This window comes from Neovison vison, chromosome 1 (assembly GCF_020171115.1).
Source record: "Neovison vison isolate M4711 chromosome 1, ASM_NN_V1, whole genome shotgun sequence".
In the NCBI taxonomy this organism is placed as follows: Eukaryota; Metazoa; Chordata; class Mammalia; order Carnivora; family Mustelidae; genus Neogale; species Neogale vison.
In genome coordinates, this window is record NC_058091.1 from 96,887,914 (window position 1) to 96,910,519 (window position 22,606).

At 45.5% G+C, this 22,606-nt stretch overlaps 1 protein-coding gene across 1 annotated transcript in view; it reads left to right on the forward strand.

The window, feature by feature from the left end:
• The first annotated feature begins 6,357 nt into the window (after positions 1–6,357).
• The window catches only part of TFAP2D (transcription factor AP-2 delta), a 54,954-nt gene continuing 38,705 nt past the window's right edge, over positions 6,358–22,606 (forward strand). Inside the window, exons 1-5 of the mRNA XM_044237664.1 lie at positions 6,358–6,396; positions 7,423–7,920; positions 11,484–11,544; positions 21,465–21,630; positions 21,802–21,920. Coding sequence (XP_044093599.1) covers positions 6,358–6,396; positions 7,423–7,920; positions 11,484–11,544; positions 21,465–21,630; positions 21,802–21,920 — 883 coding nt within the window. The remainder of the gene's footprint in view (positions 6,397–7,422; positions 7,921–11,483; positions 11,545–21,464; positions 21,631–21,801; positions 21,921–22,606) is intronic.

Sequence of the window (22,606 nt, forward strand, 5' to 3'; positions counted from 1 at the left end):
CCTCTACCTACCTCCTAGGACTGTTGTCGGGATTAACCGACCTAATGCTTGTAAGGAGTCTGAAAACAGCAAGTGCTCCCTAAATGCTGGCTCCTGCTATTACTTTGTTGCTAGTCTTTGCTCTATAAAAACAAAGTAATAACTATGCAAATCCTCCCTCCTTGCGTTGTGGGGACCAGAGTGTTCTCAGGATCAAATGAGTCAATACTTGCAAAGGTGCTTGTTGAAGGAAGGCGCCATGGACGACCCGAATGACCCCGAACACCCCTAGCGCCCCGGAAGGTGAAACACTGAAATACTGGGGGCGGGGAGGAGGACAGAGAGCGGCCCTTTGTGAACTCACGCAAGTCTTCGCGGAAGGGAGCAAGTTTCCCCCGAGAGAGCAAGACCTTAGCTGAAGAGCCAGGAGGCCTCCGGGGCGCCCCTCGCTCCCGGGCTCAAGGCTGCCAGGGGTGAGTGCCCCCCAGGATGCCGCCGGGCTGTCGAGACCGGCTCCCCCGGCGCCCGGGCCGCGCGGAGAGGGTGCGCGAGCCTGTGCCCGTGCCCTGCCTGGGTCCCATTCGGCAGCCGAGGCAGAAGGGCGAGGAGACTGCCCTCTCGCGTGAGGGCCTTGGCTCCAACTTGCACTGTTATCAAAGACAAGACTTCAGACGCGAGTTCCTCTATTTAATTTTCGACTAATACATTCGCGAGGCTTTTTAATTGCTTGCAAATGCATCTTCTCTGTACGATTATGGAATCCGTGTTGCCTGTCGGCTGCAAGGCTGAAGCGGAATACAGATCCGCGCTAGGCTTTTGACAAACAGCGCGGAGGGCGGGGTAGGGTCGTGCGGGAGGAGGTTTAAAAAAAAGTAAGTAAGAAAAAAAAAAAAAAGTAAGTAAGAAAAAGGAATTTAGAAAAATCAATGACAACCCTTAAACTGAAATGACTGGAGAGTCTGTCAGAAATGTTAATTTCCGTTAAATACTCCAAAGCTCTTTTTTAAAATGGTCTGCCTTTTCTCGTTTGGAATTAGGTAACATTTTACGCAAAGGGGTCCTTCTGTTGTTCAAGTGGAGGTGGCGGGCGAGATACCAAAAGAAGGCAGAAGAGTTACCACATCCTGACTGGAAAAAGACATTCAGGGTCAGCATCAGCTTAGGCTAACAGAAGTAGGAAAGGCAAGCTGGGGTGGGGGGTGGGGTGTTTCACCTGGAGTGCCCACGCATGAATGCCCGTCCTGCACAAGCCTTTTCTCTTCAAATATCCTGGCCCTTGTAACTGGGCCAAGTTTTAGCTTCTTGGCTTCTGACCAGAATTTTCCTGGTATTTGGAACACTATTCTCTCTCCATCTTGCATTCATTACTAATGAGGAAAAAAATGAATGATCCAGGGTTCAGAATACTGTGTCCTGGACCCAACCCCTTTGCTTTTCAAAGACTTGAAGGATTGTTCTCCCCCGCCCCACCCCCCGCCTGCCTACCTGTAATTGGGAGAGATAAGAGGAACCAAACCTGAGGAAGTCCTTGGATAAGACCTTTCCATTGTCATTAAAATCCTGAGAGATTGTGAAACTTGGACTCCCTCCCCCCAGAGGGCCCTGAGACCTCCCTCTGTGTGGCACTAGGAACCCCAGGCTGAGCTCAGAAGCTTATCCAGCCAGGATGGAGGCACTGGGGGGGCAGGGGACTCAAGAACAGGTGGAAGGGTGCCTGAGAGAGAATAGAACCAGACACACTAAGATAGGACAGAGCAGGGGTGCCTGGCTGGCTCAGACCATAGAGCAGTCACCTCTCGGTCCTGAATTCAAGCCTCACATTGGGTGCAGAACTTACTTTAAAAGAAAAAAAGATAGGACACAGCGGTCATTGGCTTTCTTTAGGCTCTCTAAAGGCCCCTCTGCTCTGTACGCGCATCCAAAACAGAAAGTGGAAGGAAAGGATTGGAAGGATTAGGAGAGGTACTGATATTCAGATCTACACCTCTTGTTTTGCTTTGTGGAAAGAAGGTCTGCCTACTATGTTGGATCTTCAGTGCTCTGCTTTTTCCCCCATACTAGTATCCTACCAAAGCCGGGTTTTGTAAAATTATCTCCTCAACTCATGTCTGGGTTATGGAACTGCATGCCCCACTGGAGCAGAAGACATTAAACTTCATTGTTAGATAATGTACACACATGCCCTGATATGGCATAAGTTTAATGGATTCAGTCTCATTTCTACCTTTCTCTAAAGAGGGAGGAAGGAAGGAAGGGTAAGGAAGAAAGGAAGGAAGGGAGGGAAGGAAGAAAGAAGGAAGGAAAAAGAGAGAAAGAAGATACTCTGGTTGATTCAGATTAATTAATATATCGAAGGAAATAATTTGGGTTAAAAGTGTCCAAATAATTGCATTAATTACAATCTCTACTCCATTTCATTTAGCATTATACAGGCAATTTTGTGAGGAAAATCTATTTAGACAACAGGAAAACACACAAAATCTGTTTGGAGGAGCAAGGAAAATCCCAAGTAGGAAAAAGAAAGAAGAGGAGGGTTGAGGGAGAAGGGGGTGGGAGAGGAGAAGGAAAAGGAGAAATGTGTTTAATGAAGTTAGGGTAAACACTTGTTTGCTGGTGATTGTTCACCAACTTCAAAAACGCGATGGGTGGAGGACTCTTTCAGTAGAGATGTTTGGGATTGGAGGACGACTGAGGCGAGTTGTATGATAACCAGCACAGAAGCAGCTCAGGAACAGACCTGCGCTTCCCACCCCAGCATCTGAACTGTAAGAAACAGTTCAAAACCTCCCTTTTCTACCTTGGACCCTAACTAAGACAGTAATGATAGATTTAATATATATAAAATATAATAATAGATAATAATAATAATAGATATAATATAGATATATTGAAGATTCCTAAAGCGACTGCAGTAGAACAATCCCTCCTGGGGTGTGGAACATGGAATCAGAAGGCAGAACAGAAGCTCTGGGTGCTAGGGGAGATCCTTCTTCAGCTTCTAGGGCCTGAGGCTGGCGGGGGGGTTCTCCTGTGCTTTTATGAGCTCTCTCGAGTGGGCGGGAGCTGGCCGGGCCTTAGGCTCAGGCTAGGATGCTCACTACCGGTTTCTCCAGGGAGGGAGCCCCAGGCGATTGTCGCCAAGTCTCCAACGCGCCGTGGCCAGTTAATTCAATTAAGCGCCCGCTGGAGAATGTGTGGCCAATCGCTCTCCCGCAAAAGGGCAAAGCAGAGAAAGGAATTAGCTTTGCTGAAAAGCCCAGTCTTTGGGTCAAGCAGGATGGCACTTATTAATTGCTCAAGACTATTAATTGGATGGGAAGGGGAGATGGTGGGGGGCGGGGAGAATGACAGAAACAAATCGCGTGCGCGCGCGTGCGCGCGGAACACACACACACACACACACACACACACACAACAAGCGCAGCCATACACCTGCCTCGAAGAGTTTCTTTAGAAAAGGGGCGCGCCGAGCAACCCCATAGCAGATGGAAGGGAGCGCTGACCAGTATGTGCATATGGCGCGGATGATTTCCCCAACTTTTCTTTCAGGGACAGACAGCTTTTTTTTTTTTTTTTTTCCTTTTTCTTTTTGTTGGGATGAGGCGAGAGGGAGCAGTTGGCCAAATGGAGTTTCCCTACCGTTCAGATACTGGTGTGGGAAGCTGGGACACTGGAGTGGGGGGACAGCTTTTCAAGGCAGATGTGGACCCTGGCAAAGTAGACCCTTAAGCTAAGAAACGCACGTCACCCTCCCATTTTCGTTTCCTTTAAATACAAATACAAGTTTGTTTTTTTTCTCATTCTGCCAGATCTTTAGTTTCCTCTAACTCCACAAAGGTTCGAGAAACAGTAAATGAACCCTGGACACCTTTTGTCTTGGTATCTAGAAGTCACTCGGGAAAACGAAATGGGGATAAGGAGTGGAATGGAGAGTTCAGATTGCCTGTTCTTCCGTGATGTCCAGAAGGACTTAGAGGGACGAGACAGCTAGAGGTCATTCTGTGGATGTACCCAGCTCCAGGCCAGAGCTCATTACCAAGAGTGTCAGCAGTGCGGGGGCTGCGTGTGGATCTTCTCCCGGACGGGGACAAACACATGGGCCAAACGCGCTGGCACACCAGGCAGAGCAGGCGGCCACCGCGTCCTGAGCCTCCTGGTCATTCCCAGGGGAGAGGGTTTTGCGCCTGCTGCCTGGACCTAAGCCGGGGAAAGAAGGTCCCTTCGCCTTCAATGAAGACGTATCTGACAGTAGAGCAGTTGGGGGAGGGGTTTACAGCTTGTCTGAGAAGGGGCCATCCTTTTCCATTTGAGCTCAGACCAACATCATCTACTTAGAAAAGCGTGTCTGGCAATTCCCCAGAGAACCTGCGGGTTCTACCCCCTCCCAGGATGGGGGCTGGTGGTGGTGAGAGAGGTCACACCGTCGCAGAGGCGGGGGTTCCTGGGGTAAGGTCGAGGGGGCCGGTCGAGCTCCCACAGACGGTTATTTTTTTCCTCTGTGGGTGGAATATAGAGGCCTCACTCAGTCCTGACAAACAAAAGATTCCGCTGCAAGCATTTTGGGATTCAGCCCCTCGGTGCCAAGGGCACTCATCTTACCCCCTCCTGCTTAAAGATTAAGTTGGGCATTCTTTCTTTTCATCTTCACTGGGTTTTCATTCTCCTGACTTCATTAGACCAAAATATAGAATTTCAAGGGGGGGTGGGGTGAGGGCGGGGGCGCTTGCGCACCTTGAAAAAGGGTGCAAGTGTTGGGGGCTGACCCTTGTGCAGGACTGAAGTATCACGGATCTCCATTTCAGACAGTGCATTTCAATTCTTGTCGTGTGCCTTTGTCCATTTATATAAAGCAAAGAGCGCTGAGTGACAGCCCCAGTTAGCCTGCATGAGCAGATCCTAATAAACCCTCCCAAACCCCGACCTAAAAAAAAAAAAAAAAAGCCACATGCCTGCTTGCCTGCGGCTTATTATTAAGACACCTTCTCAGCTTAAACACTTAAAAGCTAACCAAATGAAATGGCAATTAAGACTAAATTACTCCTTCTATCTCTGAGATGAGTCTGTGGGGCCAGCCAGTTCTGACGGGATAGGGCTGGAGAGAGGACCTTGCAAAGCCTCAGTATTCCCGGCATGTAGCCACCGCTACCCCTGCCAGGTGCTGGAACACTTGGTGCAGGAAGCTGAATTTTGAACGAAGTAAAGCTCAAATACTGTTTGAAAGTCAAGAAATCCATCAAAGAGACAGAGATAGGTGTGCACTGCCTCCTTTCTGCCCTCTCTTTGTAAAATATAACTTTCAAACATTTAAGGGTTATTTTGGGTTAGTAGTGTTCAAATACCTGGTGTCACTGCTAAATGGTCTTCACCCTCCTCCCCAATCCAGCTCTGTTTCAGAAAGGGAAAAAGGAAAACACAAAAGAGGGGGAAAATGGGCTGGGTTGGGGAGTGGAAGACAACGTTTTACCTAAATGTAGAATCTTGCCACACGTCTTTATTCTCTTGTATTTTTCTTAAATATATTGCCAGTTACACCATTTCTTTATGATGAAAAGTTGGGGCTGTCCACCGAGGCTATTTATTTTAAAAGCTGCTGAAAGTGTAAGCTACCACAGGGTGTTGCCTTTCAAAAAAGGGGAAAGAACCCAAATTCGATGTAAATATTGAAAGAGCAATACTGTTTCCACTTGGGTAAAGGCAGACACCCCAATCTGGGTGAAATTGATTTGGGTGCTTGTTGGGAAAAGCAGTCTTCAGCATCTAGGGAGTGGAACCAATAGGAATGAACACTTACTCATGTAAAAGGAAGCTTTAATTACTATATATTTCTATCTCTAATATACACATATCGGGGCTGGATCTTTATCTTCACAATAAAATGTGTGCAAATGCTCTCTTTAGAGATGAGTCCCCACCTCAGTCGGTATAGAAAAGCATGATAAAGGTTGGAAAAAATGGATAAAAATGTTGAAAGAACCTCCAGTTCCTTATTAGGCGAAGATACAATATTTATTCCTTGTCTCCTGGGATAAATCTCTTCTGCCTATTGTCCTCCCAGTTCTCAGTGCTGATGCTTAATTTTCAAAACTTCTATATTACCAAGGGACCTACGACATCAGCCAAAGAAATACTCAGCAAGTACAAAATCTGTTCCAGGGAGCTGCTTTTGTGCAGAGGGAAAATTTTGTTCCTACAGGTTTTTAAGTGGGTACAAGGCAAGGAGCTATCTGATCCGGGCAAAGCCATTACAATTTAGATCTCTATCTATAGAACATTTTTTTTTCCTTAAAAAAAATTGGAAAATACAAGAAGTTTGGATTTTTTTCCCGATTCTTTTTTTGGAGAGGGAAATTGCATCGTAAGCTTTCGGAGAAACCCAACATGTCAACTACCTTTCCGGGACTAGTCCACGATGCCGAGGTATTATTACTTTTTTTTTTTTTTTTTTTTTTGAGCGCGCGTGTGTGTGGCGGCGGCGGCGGCGGTGGCTGCGGTGGTGGCAGCTTTCCCTGTCTCTAATCTATATTGGACCGTTACGTTTAATTATAATCTGGCTTTCGGGAGAAGTTAAGGAAGGAAAGGGGAGAAAGTTCGTTATGACATCTGTCGCCAGGAAGGGCAACTCTCTGCCATGTTAAGAAACATTTGCCATAATGAGGGGAAAAACATAATCCTAATAATAAAGAAAGGAAGGAGGGGGTGAGGAGAAAGAGATAAAGATGGAAAAAAAGATACTCAGAAAGGCAAAGTAAAGAGATTGATGGGGGGCGGTAGGTGGACAAGGGGGTGGGGAACAACGCACCCCTTTGGAATGGGCTTATTCTAGGAAAGTGAAGCAGAAAGAGGGGAGTCGGATTCCTTGCCCCAAATGGTTAAGGAAATGAACAAGTTGAACGATTTGCACAGACTGGATTTTGTAAATATATGGATAATGATTTTGAGCAGCTCTGGCGGAACAACTCAGCAAGGACAGCCGCGGAATCCCGGTGTTGGGATCTGGTTGCAGCGGCGAGGCGCCGGCCCGCGTTCTGTGCGTGTGGACTCGGGTTCTGCTCCCCGCCGCCCCGGAGTCAGGCGTAAACCTGGCTCTCAGCGCCCAGCTCCCTGTGCAAGTTAGGCAGGGGCTGTGTGTGTGTGTATGTGTGTGTGCGCGCGCGTGTGTGTGTATGTGTGTGTGTGTGGTGTGTCACCCGCACCTATATAGGGTGGGGGATTTTTTTCCGCCCTCTCGACTGTGAGGACGAGGCCGCCCACCCCCAGTTCGCCTGCTCGCAAAGGCTCTCTGGCAAAGGCGCTGAGCCGGGGCTGCGGCTCGGCCCCAGCCCTGCGTGCTCGCTCCCCTTGGAGAGCCAGAGAAAGCTTCTGGCTCCGGGAGAGCGGCGTCTCGGTTGCAAAATGACAAACCTCAAGTTTTTCTGCTCTCCCTTTTCCCCCTCTTCCTTCCAGATACGTCACGACGGATCAAACAGCTACCGTTTGATGCAGCTTGGCTGTCTGGAGTCCGTAGCCAATTCCACTGTCGCCTATTCCTCCTCCTCTCCTTTAACTTACTCCACCACCGGCACCGAGTTCGCGTCCCCCTACTTCTCCACTAACCACCAGTACACCCCGCTCCACCACCAGTCCTTCCATTACGAGTTTCAGCACAGCCACCCGGCCGTCACCCCCGACGCCTACTCTCTGAACTCGCTCCACCACTCGCAACAGTACTACCAGCAGATCCACCACGGGGAGCCCACCGACTTTATTAACCTGCACAATGCGCGGGCGCTCAAGTCGTCCTGCCTGGACGAGCAGAGGCGGGAGCTGGGCTGCCTCGATGCCTACCGCCGGCACGACCTGTCCCTCATGAGCCATGGCTCTCAGTATGGAATGCACCCAGATCAAAGACTCCTGCCTGGGCCCAGCCTGGGGCTGGCCGCCGCGGGAGCGGACGACTTGCAGGTAAATAAGCATGCAGCCAATTTGTCTGCGCCCTCCCCTCTTTGCCCTCCCCCTCCCGAACCGTTAAAGCTCTAACTGTAAGCCGCCTCTCCTCTCTCCTCTTCTCTTCCCTCCTCTCCTCTCTTCTCCTCTCTCTGTCTCTGTCTCTCTGTCTCTCTGTCTCTCTCTCTCTCTCTCTCTCTCACACACACACACACACACCCCACTTATTATGGAAAGTTATCAAAACAATTAGAGGAGGCGTGCGCCATTCTGTCACTCTCATTGGATCAAGGCATTTCACCTGGACGCCCGGGAGTCTGGCTAGCTGCGGGCCCCCACTTTCAGTCGGTCTGCACAGAAATCGGTTGTGAATCCTCGTTTCTGTCCCTGAGGGGATGGGGCGGAGGAGATCGGGGAGGCTGGGTTGAGCCGACTGGACTCCGAGTAAGACTCGATAAGATGATGACCAATCGCACCTTCATTCTCTGCGTTTTGCTGGGTCTACCCGCCGGCGTCTTAGGTGTCTGTCCCAGACTGAGCTTGTGGAAACTTACTAAGACCTGGGCGGGGGCGGGGGGGGGGTGGCGCTGGTTTGTACTGCGACTTTGTTGGGCTCTAGCAAAAGTTTCCCCGAATATACTAGATTGCTGTGGATAGTAAAGAATTGCAATTGAAAGTCTCAAAATTCACACCAATCAAAGAATCTGCACAATGCACTTCACCAGGCTGTGGAGTTGAACCCAAGTCTGTCTAAGGAGACCCAATCCCACCACTCAGTTGGGTAATTCACAACTTTATTTTTCTCACCGGGTTATTAACTTTTACACAAGATGCAACTTCTTAAAAAGAAGGAAATTAAGAAATAAATGAGGGGAGAGGGGAAAGAAATAAGGAAGGAAGAAGTGAGAAAAAGAAAGGAGGGATGAGAGAGAGCAAAAAGAGAGGAAGGAAGGGAGGGAGGGAGGGAGGAATCTAGATACTGTGGAAGCCATCAATCAGATGATCTCTCTCTCTTACATTTTTCTTAATGTATTTTTGCACATTTTTGCCAACAATAGAATTTATAATTTTTCAGACATACTGCCACAACCACATTGCAAACAAATAAACCCACAAATATCCCAAAAAAGAACTGAAAAGACATGAATTTATAGCTTCTCCTGGCTGAAAGGACAGCTTGAGCTGAGTGTCTACTTTTTCAGTCCACACAAAGCTGGCCACCCTCTCCACAGCCTCCATAACGAAAGGGGAGATACTCCAAGAGCACAAGTTGGAGACGTAAGAGATCCCTTTTTGCGCACGGAAAATCTTTGCCTCTCATTTACCTCCAAGCAAGGGATCATTTTAAAATTAAAGTGAAAGCCCTTACAGTCCCAACAAAGAGCCGTGGGCACAAGATCGGCACACAAGAAAAAAGATTTGGCTCCATAAACCTTGACTTTCTACATTTATATTCACAAAATAATTTTATACGCTCAGAACATTTTTACATTTTTCACAAGGATCCCCTTATGTCTCAAGGGGGGAAAAATCTGCCATTCAATGCTTAGCTCAACTAAAACCTATTTACTCCTTTTAATAGCCGCGTCTGCTGCTGATTTTTTTGTATCTGTACAAATTTTTTTTCTGTGCTAGGCACAAAGCCGGGCATTTTTCAAAAGAGGGGATTAGAACATTTGCAAGCACCAAACAAAGGGCGAATCCCGTGCAAAAGAACACCGTAGTTTATCCAATTTTCGACTTAGTGCCATTCAACTGGTCATTTATGCAATGTCATCCGACCAAACAACATGTTTTACTTATGAGGGGGAAAAGTTTGTTAAGTGTAGAGACCAAGATTCGTTTCTTCTGAGAAAATAAACATCTTAACAGTGCGCCAGAGAACGGGAGGGAGAGTGGTTCGCTCCCTTGGAGAGCTTCGAGGCTCTTTACCTTCTACATTTCAGATATTTAAAGACCTTTTCTTCAGTTTATGTCTTTTTTATATTTATAGTCTTTTTTTAGTTTTTTAGTTTATTGCTCATACTGAGGGAATATTCATACTGAGAGAAACACTCCAACATTTTAGAAGAAGTTGAAGAGTTTGATATGTGATGTATTTATGTATCTATGTCTATAGACATATCTATATATGTACATATCATTGTGTATGTGTGTGTATATATATGCTATATATGTGTGTGTGTATATATATTATATATATATATATATATATGAAACAAGTTGTAAATCTGGTAAGTTATTTTCTTGCACTCCTCTTGGACTTAGTTGGCAGAATGAAAAGGAAAGAGAAAAAAAGTAATAGCTACTTTTAAAAAGAGAAATAGGGAGGGGATGTGTGGGAGAAACCCGTCTCTCTCCTTTTATTTCTTCCTTTTTAAAACATTCATCAGCATATGCCTCATTTCAAATGCAACAAATGTAAATATACTTTTCCCTGCACAGAATTTTAAGTGAAAGTCCAATGGTTTGCAGGGCGGTCTAAGTCTGCCTAACAGATGCAAACAGTCTTGTGGCTTCAGTTCCATCTTTGAGTCCCCTAAAAAGATTTGCTATGGCCAACAAAGGAAACTGTCACACCTTTTCCCATCACCGCTTTAATTTATGCTCAGTCTCCAAGTTTTTTTTTTTCATATTGATTTGATAATCACTTTAAGGCAGAACATTTAAAATAAGAAAGAGCTCGTGAGTAGGTTGAAAAGGGGGGTCTTACAGGCCTGCCTCAATATGGTGAAAATGGGGAAGCAAAAGGGAGCCAGGGCTGTAAAGGTTGTTTTGTAAAGTGGGTTTTTATTATGCACCGACTCTCTCCGCATTTACTTAACTCTTCACGGGCTGTTGGGTAGGTTAACACCCTTCAAGGCCTCTTTCATGTCCAATACCTCGTTTGTTTGTAAAGGAAAATGAGCCTTTAACACATTTCAACTCAGGGGAAAAAAGACAGAGAGAGAAATTTTTATTTTTCTTTATCAAAAATCAGCAAACCCTTTCCTACTTCCCAGCTCAAATGATCCCTCAATCCATTAGGAGCCTGAAGATCTACAGTGAGTGAACCTGAAGATGTTTCCTCTCTAAGGCATATTTTGGGTAGGATACTACTACTTCTGTGGTAAAGCAGAACCAACATCAGATATCTTGAAGGCTGCACTTGAAATGGCTCCTCTGAGCTCCCCAGAAACCCACAGTGCCAGACTTGACACTTTTAGTATAATTTGCTCCACGCAGAAAGTGCCGTGGAAACTGTCTGTATATATGCTATCTGCCTTGATGGGGACTCAAAGGGCTTCTCATTCCCTTATGCCAAGATGAAAGACTCTCAGGTACTTTGAAGTGTAATATTGTATGGTGCTGCAAAATGCATACCTTAAGATTTATACAACTTTTAGATTGTGGTTTTTCTGACACTTTTTCCCCCTTAAAATCATGTGTGCTGCCAAACTTGTTCCAGCTCAGTGGTTGCTTTTAACTGTCTACTACAGGGATATGGGGTTCAGGAATGGGGTAGATTGAAAGACTTAACTCATGTGGTCATACCTATTAGTACCTATTAGAGTGCTTTTATTTATTTTTCTTTTATTAAGGGCTCCGTGGAAGCCCAGTGTGGACTTGTTCTCAATGGTCAAGGTGGAGTGATAAGAAGAGGTAAGTGACATGTTAAAATGAAATGTTCTTCTCTCATCTGATACTTTGAAGATCTGGTGGTGTTTTTGAGCATTGGATCCCTTGCCTGATGATTAAGAAAACAATTACTTTTGGTCAATTACTTTGGTCCCACATGGTATACTCCCCTCCTTCACTGAGGCTTGAACCCACACTGTGCCCCAAAGAGCTATGATAGAAGAGATTTGCTATTCTCCATGGAACAGTGACACAATCAAAGTTAGAGGGGGAGAAAAAGAAAAAAAAGAAGAAAGAAAGAAAAGAAAGGGGAAAAAATCCTTGTCACACCTCCTTTCCCCATCACCACAACCTCAAGCAGAATTTCTGGTCTCTTTTAGTCCTGAATGTGCCAGCCACAGCCTGGGTGATTGAGGTGATGGTGTTAGCTTGAGGCTTTGAAGGATTCTATGAAAGGCTAGATTCATTGAGGCTTTGGGGAAGGCTAATGAAACACCAATATTGTAGCTGCCCTTATTTTTCTAAGTGTCCAGAACATTTCTTTCTTTAAGGGAGGTGGGAGGAGGAGGTGGTGTTAACTGTACCGGATAAAGCTTTCTTGTTCCCATCTGTTGAGGAAAACATCTGAATCCAGAGTTACCCATGGAATTGGAAGGTGGGGGGAAGGCAAGAGTTGAGAGCTGTTGATTTTGGCTCAGACACTGAAGGGGGCTGCATCTCAGATGTTCCATTTTGACAAAAGGTTTTGAACTATGACATTTTAAGGGCCTCAAGGCGGTGCAGATTTTGCTGGCTTCCCCACTTAACTGTACCCAGAGCCTCTGAAGCTTATTTTCCCAGCAAAGCTGAGTAACCCGAGGAGCACACAGGCAAGGGGACCAGCTGTTATCCCAACTTCATACGAATTAATAAGATGTGGCCTATTCACCAGGACTAATTCCAGCTCCAGGGCCGCAGTTGTCTTTAGTAACAGAACTACTAAAGACTGAGTCACTTCTGGTGGCACCAAATAAATGTCCTTCAGTCCCTGTCCATCCTCTTCAAAGCTTATTGAAAGAGTCCAGTGCTTTTCCAAAGAAAGCAATGGATTCTTTCATGTTTAAAGTACAGGTTTTACAACCCAGTGTCCAATGTGAAATTCCATTTAAATTTAGGAGGAACAAAAACAAAGACTGCTTTTCTTTTGGAACTTAAGGATTGTCATAGTGGACACTTGGAACTTCCACTAAATGTAAAATAGCTATTAGACTCCGTTGTTTTACTCCAGGGAGATTTGAAACTATTTTTCTAATAACCACTAGTGTTGTTCAGTAAGGATTTTTTTTTTTTTTTTTAATGAGTAATAGTAAGCTTGTCAGTTAGGCTAATATTCAGCCATGTTAAAGTGAGATGAAATAGGCCCAAGACTAGTAAAAATTGAAATAAAATTCACATGCTATTGGAGGGAGGCATTAATATGCATGGTGAAAGAAGGGTCAGGTGAGGTGTGCGGACCTGGGTCTGCCGCGGCGGTCACGCTAAAGGTGAGGCTGAGCACTCAGGGCGCACGGAGATGTCGGTGGTGCTGAAGGACAGCGCCACTAATTAGCGCCCGAAGCCGGCTCCTCCCAGAGCCCGGCTGGCGCGACTGCGGTAGACCCGTTCAGTTGCGCACTTAGTCCAAGATCACCTTCTCAAATGCTTGGAAATCGCATCAGACCTTACAATAGCTGGCAGAGGGTGGGAATTATTTGAGACCGAGGGCGAGAGCGGGCAGGGAAGTGGCTGTGTAATCAGTTGAAGTTTTTGGAGAGAGATTTAGGGGACACACGCTCAGCATTCCCCCGAGAAAGGCCTACGATCCTGGATAACCACAAAATGGGAACTGTGGTCCTGTCCTATTAGAGCCACAGAAATGGTCTTCCTTGGGTCATGTTTTATTTACAGAATCCCGTGTCACTTCGTTTCACCTGAAAATCAGCATGGAGCCTGTGATTTTAAACCAAACATTGATCTTTTAGGAGAACAGCATAGCTCCAAAGAGAAAGGGGTGGTAACTGGGGGCGTCCATCTGTATTGTTTGACTAAATCCCAGGCTTCACCCCCCACCCCAGCCCCGCTCCCTGCAAAGGAATTCAGAATTTAGCTGCTGAATTTATTGCATTTCCACATGTCTTAGAGAAAGGCCAATTAACTTGGTTGAGCTCTGGAGACCAAGTGTGTGTCTGTTACTCTGAAACAATCAATGTTCATGACAATTTACAAATGGAGAGCAAGGAATTCTTGCTTAAAAGGTTTTGTACATCCTACTAGAACCTGCCCAGCCCCTCATCTCAGGACTCCTCGTTTTTGAAGAAAAGCTGAGGAAGGCCCTTCTCTCTCTTGTCATGGTAGTGCACCAGAATCTTAAACTAAATAGAGTCACCTTCGTTCATCAAAAACCAGGAGGGTATTAAGTTAAGCACTCTGCCGTATTGCCATATTGTGTCATGGTTTTGTTTAGGTAGGAATGTCTGTTTCTCTTCTAATCCATGTTTACAGGTAACTCTCCACAGGAAACATGATTTCTTGAAAACCACAACTTTTTGCCAATTTTCCCTCCCTTGCTATGTTCTCTGATAAACTTACATTTCTAATGATTTCTAGGATTTATTGTGGGAGGAACAAAACAGATTTCACTTCCAAAGTCTCCTCTTCTAGAAGAAAGATCCCTAAGTTCCTCCTATGAGTTCACCAGGGAGAGGCTGTCCTGGTTTACAGGGTATGTGGGGCGGGGGGGGCACTCAGTTCTTTAAATTTAGCTATCTCTATTTGCAAAGAACAAAATACCATTTCTCTGACTCACTTCAGTAAGTGGCAGTTACGTTGTCTTTGCCTATAATGAAGGCCAAGGAGCCAAAGGAAGCGTGGAAGAGGGGCAGCGGCAATGTAATTACCACCTAGATAAAATATTTGCCACCGCCTCTGAGATGCAGCTCCCGCACGCTCACTCTCACTTAATGGTGTGCGTGATTTTGCCCGCAGCTCCGCCACTCCAACCATCAGAACCAATAATCTTTACTTTACCCTGTGCTCTCGTATCGATAGCTTCTCTCGCCTCCGGCTTCGGCTTTGATATGTTAATATTTCTGAGTAGCAAATTCTGCAGAGATCATATTAATGTTGTACGTACAGAGTGGAGCTTTGCCTTCGTTGAATATTCAGATACTAGGTTTCAAAAGGCGTCTCTTGAAGAAATGAGGCTTCTATTTACAGGAGTCGTCTGTGTTTTTAATCATTAAAAAAAGAAAGAAAAACCCACTCTTCTTTTCCCCATGAATCTTCTGAGGCTCCCTCATGGCCCCCTCCCCTTTGTCAGGCACTGGTCCCTTTCATTTCTCACTCTGAGAATTTAATAGTAGGAGAACAATGTTGATGACGACGACGACGATGATGATGTTGCTAAGAATGAATGGATCCAGGTTGGAATGGCAGGGGTAGGGGTTCGAGTGGGTAGGGGGCTATGGCCTGCAGACGCAGATGGAGATGAGATGAGAAGACCCAGCTTTTCCATATTTGGGTGGGAAGTGACATTTTGGCCCTGGTCTTTTTTGAGAAATCGGAATGGCAACTCGGAAAAAAAAAAAAAAAAAGAAGAAGAAGAAGAAGAAGAAAGAAAAAAATGAAAAAAGTGAAGAGGGGAAGCGCCCTTGTTTTGCTTTGTGATCACTCTGCCTTGCAGCCCCAGGCTAATTTCAGACGCTTAAATACCGCCATAGCCTCTGGGCCACGCAGAGAGGGAGCGGACCCAGCTATGGGCAGGCAGGAGCACTTTCCGGATTGCCCGTGGCTACACAAAATACAAACTACTTTGAATCAAACATTTTGGGGGAATTAATATGATCTGAACTCTGCACGTTTTAAGGGAGCTGGAATTTGTCAGATCGCTTAGAGGTGACTGGCACGCTGAGGAGGAGGCATTTACACTGAGGTACAAACATTGTCAGATCTGATTTAATTTTTTAAAAATGCTTCTGTGAAACGGAGTTTAGCAGCACTCGCCCAGTCTGCCAAAAAGAGGGTGGATGGACCTGACCACTCTCCCCTTCTACAGTCCCCACAGCTGGCTGCCCACAAGCTGCTTGGGCAGGAAGATGAGCTGCTTCTGCTCTTTCAGTTTTGCCGGGGTGCTGAGTTTTGGAACTCGAGTTAGAAAGAGCCTCTGGCTCTTTCAGCGACTTCCAGGAGGAGTACAATTGGAGTGGCGTGGGAAGCATTCCTCTTCTTCTTTTGTCAGGGCCCCCAGAACCTCTCTTCACTAGAATTACCCCAAATCATCTGTATAGCTCATCCATTTTGAAAATAGAACCAGAAACACACCTCTCCTGCCTTGTTAGTCCCCAAATACAGATGCTGCAGATTCAGAACTCAATCTCCTTTATATGAAGGCGAAAATTTATATACCAAAGGATCTATAGGTTTGGTTTTGGGGGGAAAAATTTTGTGGGGGAGGGGAGCTCCTTTCCGTAGCCCACTGCCATCTCTCCATTTTCTTTATCGCTGTGAAAATCACCAAAACCAAAGCAATCCCTGCATTGAGAAATGGGGATTAATACACACACACACACACACACACACAACTACACACCCACCGGCACATTAAACCAATGTCTCTCTGTGCAGACCTCCCTTTCTTTTGTTCTGCCTGGAATCTGCACAGGGAGGAGCGTGTCCAAACCTCGTAATCCAGTTATACCTGGAAGGATACATTCTCCCCCTCAAACAACGCAGTAAGCGGCTGATGCATCATTTGAGGCCTATTTGATTGCAGTTAAACCGCTATCCCTTTGCTGTTTGATTACAATGAGTATCTGCGGCGAAGGGGTGGGAAGAAGCGGGGAGGGGATTACCCGAGGGGTTTGGGATTGAGCAGGGTGAGGGGCTAGAAAGGAAGCAGCCGAGAATGATCCTACCCCACCCAGTTTACACGCGCACCTCACAGAAATGCACCCGCAGAACAAACAGGGACAGGAAACTCCTATAATCGCTTACACATTTTTAATGTGTCAGAAAAAACGAGCGATCACTGGAGATGAAGAAGGGGAGAAAAAAATCCCTGCCGTTTGTATTTCTTTCATTTGAATTGTAAACATCTGTTTGGCTGTAAGGCGAACAGAACATTTATTTTGCTCTCAAGATTTGGTCTAATTATGTCAACACCGAAGCGACGGGGAGTGGGGCGGCGCTGCGGCTTTGGAGAGGCTGCGCGCGTCAGGCCCGCGCCCGGAAGCCAGCCAGGAAGTATTGATTGCACCTGGAGAGCGCGCAGGGCCTCTAGCCATCACCAGCTCCGTTCTTTGAGAGGAAGGCACCCAGAGGGGGCGCGTGGCTTACAGGCAGCCTTAGGGGCGCCAGGAGAGCCACAGCTCCTTGGAGACGGTCGCGGCTGTTTCCTCTGCCCTAATTGCCTGGATAAGAAAAGGAAAAGCGCACTCAGGCGTGGGCGCTTGTCTTTCTATCCCATAGCCGCGCAAAGGGTGGGTGGGGATCTTGTTGTGCTCCAAAGCTCGTGCCCCTGAGCGGTGGTAGTTGCTCGACAGGATGGTGGAGTTCGGTGGGCTTTATTCAGGATGCTGAGCACGTGTGCGTCCCTTTCCCGTTGCACCTCCCATGAGCTGGGGAATTAAGTTGAGCAGGCGTGAGCATCCCCATTTTTCAGATGGACAGACCAGGGCCCAGAGTTATTCATCAGAGGTCCCATGGGTCGCTAGTTGGCCAGCCTCTTACTTGCACTCTTTTTCCCACTCCCTAGGCTGTGCCTGCCAACACAGGCCCAGATATCTCCAGCCACTCCCGGAAGGGCACAGCCCGACTCCGTTTTTCTTTGGCCTCATGGGATCTAACAAGGTCTGGCAGCTGAAGGATCTGATTCTGTGTGTTTTGTGCCCAGTTTTGTCCCCTGCGCAGTTTCTTTGCCTGACTTTTCCCTGTAGCTATGGCAGAGTTATCCGTTTTATGCTAGTCATGCTCTAGACAAATGACTTTAAGTAGATAGTCCCTGACTTCTTATGCTGTTTCTGTCGCTACAGATCTGAGTTTGAGTATCACTGGAAATAGGAAGCCCCATGACCAAATTTCAATTTTGAAAATAGTGCCCTCCATAAGAGTATTCCTTCTGTGCACTATGATGGAAAAGGGATGTACTCGAGAAAAGCTCTGCATGAGTGCCCTGGTTCTGGCTCCATAGGCATCTTTAACTGGAGTGCTGGATCTAGAATGAACGTTATGTAATTTCAATAAGAGCCCACCTGAAACACAGGTACCATGAAGAACTGGTAACCCTGGGGATGAATACTGCAAATGCCTTGGCATGGATGACTCTCATGGCTTTCCTTTGAAATCTCGTCATTGCTATCTCTAGTCTGGGTCCCCTCCTCGGACCTTCATTCTAAACACAAAAATCTGGTTATGTTGACCTATTAATCTCTTCTTCCTCCCCCCAAAATAAACCACTGGGAAGAAAGATATCAGGTTCCCCTAGCTGCTGTAAACTCTACAAGTTGCCAAATCTTTAGCCAGGAAGAGAGAGTTCCCCAAGGCTGCAGCAATGCCAACTATCAAAGCAACAGAAATTCCCTTTAAAGATGCTGTGACATAAAAAATAAAAGACTCTAGAGTTGATGGCTAATCCTGAATACAAAATAAATCTTCCAGGCAGTTTGTGTGTGCATAAAGCATACTCTTAATATACAGCTGGTGTAACTTACCTAATAAATGCTTATTTGAGCTAAAGCCAGAAGCCTAACCTGCGTGCAGGAAAGACCCAGAGCCCAAGATGGTAGCACTTGGCTAGATAGCAGATCCAATGACTTCCCTGGAAGCAGCTAGCTTTCACCACACAGGGTTCACTTTGCCAAAAGGGGGCAATTTTTCAGTTGGAGAAAATCTTATTTGACTCTTTTTTTTTTTCAACAAAGATCTTTTATAATCTTCTGTATCTCCCTAAATTAGGTTTCTGATCCATTGTAGATTGGTGAATATAGGAAAGGTCTAAAGCTGTGTCCTTCTTTTCCCTTGACTTACTGGGAAAGTAGCACATGCACAAACATTCTTCTCTCATAATTTACTTGAGACCCATTAGGTGAGACTGCTTGTGTCCTCAGTTTCGTATTGGCTATTTTACCAGAGAGGAGGGTTTATGTAAAATGTGAATTTGTTTATGATTCCATAACAATGGATGGAAGCCCATTTTCAGAAGAGGGCTCTGTGAATTTTGAATATAGATATTATGATTCTTTAACATGTTTTACTTCAGATGACCCCACAGTGACCAAAGTCCTAAAGTTACCAGGCTCCTGATTCTGACAATAAGATGCTAAAGGCCAGCTTCACTGATAGCCTGTTCATCATAATTTTTGAGAAGTCACGAGTTTTTTGTAAAATACATTTTGCATCTATAGGTATAAAGAGAGAGCATCAGTGAATGAGGATAATGGTAGTTCCAGGCCCCCAAATCTGCGAAAACTATGATGATGAGGAAGAGGAGGGACGAGGGAGGAGGATCAGCTTTAAAATTCTCTGTGACAAGGTTAAGTGGGGAAGTGCAGATGAATTCCTGTTTGGGGCTCCCAAGACAGGCATTTGCATGGTTTTCCACTATGTTGACCACAAGTTTAATGCCGGGAAAAGGATTTCAAATTGACAGATGAAATTGTGACCTCTCAGATTTCAGACTGAGGGTCAGTTTCCTGGCACCAGCACTAACATTGGGAATGTGGGCCAAGCATGCAGGACTCATCTTCAGGTCTGGAGAGGGCTGGTTACTCTAAGGTTCTCAGTACCCTCTCTTCTGTTTGGGGGAGTCATTCAGGGTGATTGCCAGCCTTAGAATGCTTAAGGAGAAAGAGTTGCAGCACTTTCAGGGGAACCTTGGATGACTCTAAGACAGCCTGGAAGAATTCCAGGTAGTACAGGGGTAGAAACATTTTAAGACAGGGGTAGAACTAACCTGTTCTTTCCACCAGGATCCAGGACCTCTTCACCGTTTTAAACATCTTCCCTGGTTCCTTAAGCACTGTGCTCAGAGAACATACCCAAACCTGAATGCCAGAGACTCCAGCAATACAACATCCTCCCTGAGCAGCTTAGTAAAGGAGGGGAGGAGCTTTGTGGGCAGCAAGTGGTGAGCCGCAGACTAGGACTTCTCAAACTGTAATGTGCCCATGAACCCCATGGGGATCTTGTTAAAATGCAGATTCTGACTCAGAAGGTCTGGAGTTAGGCTTGGGATTCCACATGTCTATCAAGCTCTCAGGAGATGCCAATGCTGCCAGTTGAGAACCACCCTTTGAGTAAAAGGATTTGGGGCAACAGTCTTTTGCTTGTTTTTCTTCTTCCAGCTACTTTTCTGTCTTTTCTCTCATAGAACTTGACCTTTTGTAGAGATGAGTCTTAAGGTCTCCCATAGTTGAAGAAATAAAATGCATGCTTAGGAAAGCAAGCCTTGAATTGGAACTTGCCAGTGAACCTCATTAGCTCTGCCCTCAGATGGCTCAGTACATGAAGAGGCAGCCTTGAATGCCAGGGCTGTGTAGCCACCATGTTGGTAGTATGGACACTGGATCAGGATTTTTGCAGTATGGGAAGACTGGGCAGCAGGAAGCTCTCAGGGATTATCATCTTGGGTTCTCAAGTCTCCTTTAGGTGCCTGAGGTTAGGGAATGTACTCTTTTGTCTTGGAGGAGAGTAAAGCTCTAGGGGCTTTCTGGAACTCAGAGGCCAAAGGCATGATTGCTTTGGTGATTTTGCTATTACCAGTTATCTTGCTTTGTTCCCTAATAGTAATAATGAAAACAACAACCAAAACAATAATATTATTGGCCACTAACACTTAACGTGGCTCTTATTATGTTCTCCTCTTGTGCTGTATTTGACTGTGTGTGCCAGTCCTAAGGGCTGACATGTGGTAGAGAGATGTGACCTACCATCTACCCACATGGGTTGAAAGTTTATGACAATGGGCAGATTATTTTTGGTGGTGCCTGAGAAGTGAGTGATTCTAGTCCCTATAGTTGGTAGGTGGAGGAGGGAAAAGAGATGGCAGTTTTCAAGAAATTTGGAAAAGAGATTCCAAAACTTTGGTCTGTATAATAAATCATGGATAAAATATAGCCATCCATTGTGTCTATTGCACAGACAAGCACACACGTATACAGAGCCATGGAAAAGTAATACAGGCCCTCTGTGGGTTCAACTGGCAGAGTTTGGGATTTTCAATTAATTGAAATGGTTTTTTTGTGTGTATGATGTCAAAATTAGCACTGATGGCCCAGCCAGCGATACGTAGGATAATTTTTGCTTAAATTAAAAAACTGTACCCCCACAGGGCTTAAGTGGGTAGGAGAAGAATCCATGAAACAAGATGGGATAGGGAGGGAGACAAACCATAAGTGACTCTTAATCTCACGAAACAAACTGTGGGTTGCTGGGGGGAGGGGGGTTGGGAGAAGGTAGGGTTATGGACATTGGGGAGGGTATGTGCTTTTGGGTAAATTGGAAGGGGTGGTGAACCATGAGAGACTATGGACTCTGAAAAACAATCTGAGGGGTTTGAAGTGGCGGAGGGGTGGGAGGTTGGGGTACCAGGTGGTGGGTATTATAGAGGGCACGGCTTGCATGGAGCACTGGGTGTGGTGAAAAAATAATGAATACTGTTTTTCTGAAAATAAATAAATTGGGAAAAAAATAAAAAAAAAACTGTACCCCCACAAACATGTTCTATATGATATTTGAAAGGTAAAACTTTTATTGTTATCTGAAAGGACATCTTCAGAGCAGCTTTCTGAGATGATCCCGATGATGTATATACGAGAACAATTGTTGTGTATTCCCAAATCCCAAGTGGTGCCTTGATGTTAACTGTCTTTCATGCAATTATCTTCTCTCACTGTCACTAATATGTAATATACTTCCCCTCCCCCCACAAGGTGGCACCTGTGTGGTGAACCCCACAGACTTGTTTTGCTCTGTCCCTGGCCGTTTGTCCCTTCTCAGTTCAACTTCCAAATACAAGGTGACGATTGCCGAGGTGAAGAGACGCCTCTCACCACCGGAATGCCTCAATGCTTCACTCCTGGGAGGCATTTTGAGAAGGTAAGATACCTGTTTTCTGGCACATCGTGTCTTCTAACTGTACTGACACCGTACTCCTCAACCCTCAGTCCTTCGGCCTTCTGTCTCACGTTGAATTGGTGGTCAATCTTCTCATCATTTCCCTCAGAATATGAACTTTCAAAACTTAGTTTTTATTTTGTTTTTGGACAGAGCAAAATCCAAGAATGGGGGTCGCTGCCTGAGAGAGAAACTGGATAGGCTTGGCCTGAATTTGCCAGCAGGAAGACGGAAAGCGGCCAACGTTACCCTCCTCACTTCCTTAGTTGAAGGTATGATTTTTCAGCTCGGCAAAGGAATGGTACAAAGTTAACAATTCTTGGAACTCAGTCTTGTTAGAATATGCTGTTTTATTTTTGACTATGGTATTAAGTAGGACAGTTAACAAATTGGGTGAATTTCCCAATTAATCATGATAAAGATGACTACATTAGACAGCATAAGGCTCAGATAATTCATAAAATGTCATTTAATATGCTAATCTTGACAATAATATGGAAGATAATACAAGATTTAAGTACTTCAACCAGTATTTCCTAAATAACAGTAACCAAAAAGCTGGCTGGGTTTTGTCATTTTTATTAGTGTTTATTTTAGGGTTCAGATAAATCTAGCTTAACTTATTCAGTGCACCCTGACCTATAGGAGAATTAATCACACTTTATATAGGGATCACAGGAGTCTAGGCATGATACCAAGCCTGAGAGCATTTTGGGTTAATCCTAGTAGGCATCTCTTAAGGTACAGTGGCATTCCATGGCTTTCTAGGTGGAGCTGAGTCCCAGAAGGTTAAGGTTAATCAGTGATATAGAGACAGAGGTAAAAATATCTCCCCAGAAGTTATTTTTTTTTCCAACTCCCCCTTTCCCTTTTGTTTCTTCTGTAGGGACTAAACTACATAATCTTATTCAAACTTATTTTAAGAAGAGGTATTACCAGAGACTTATTTTTGACTTTA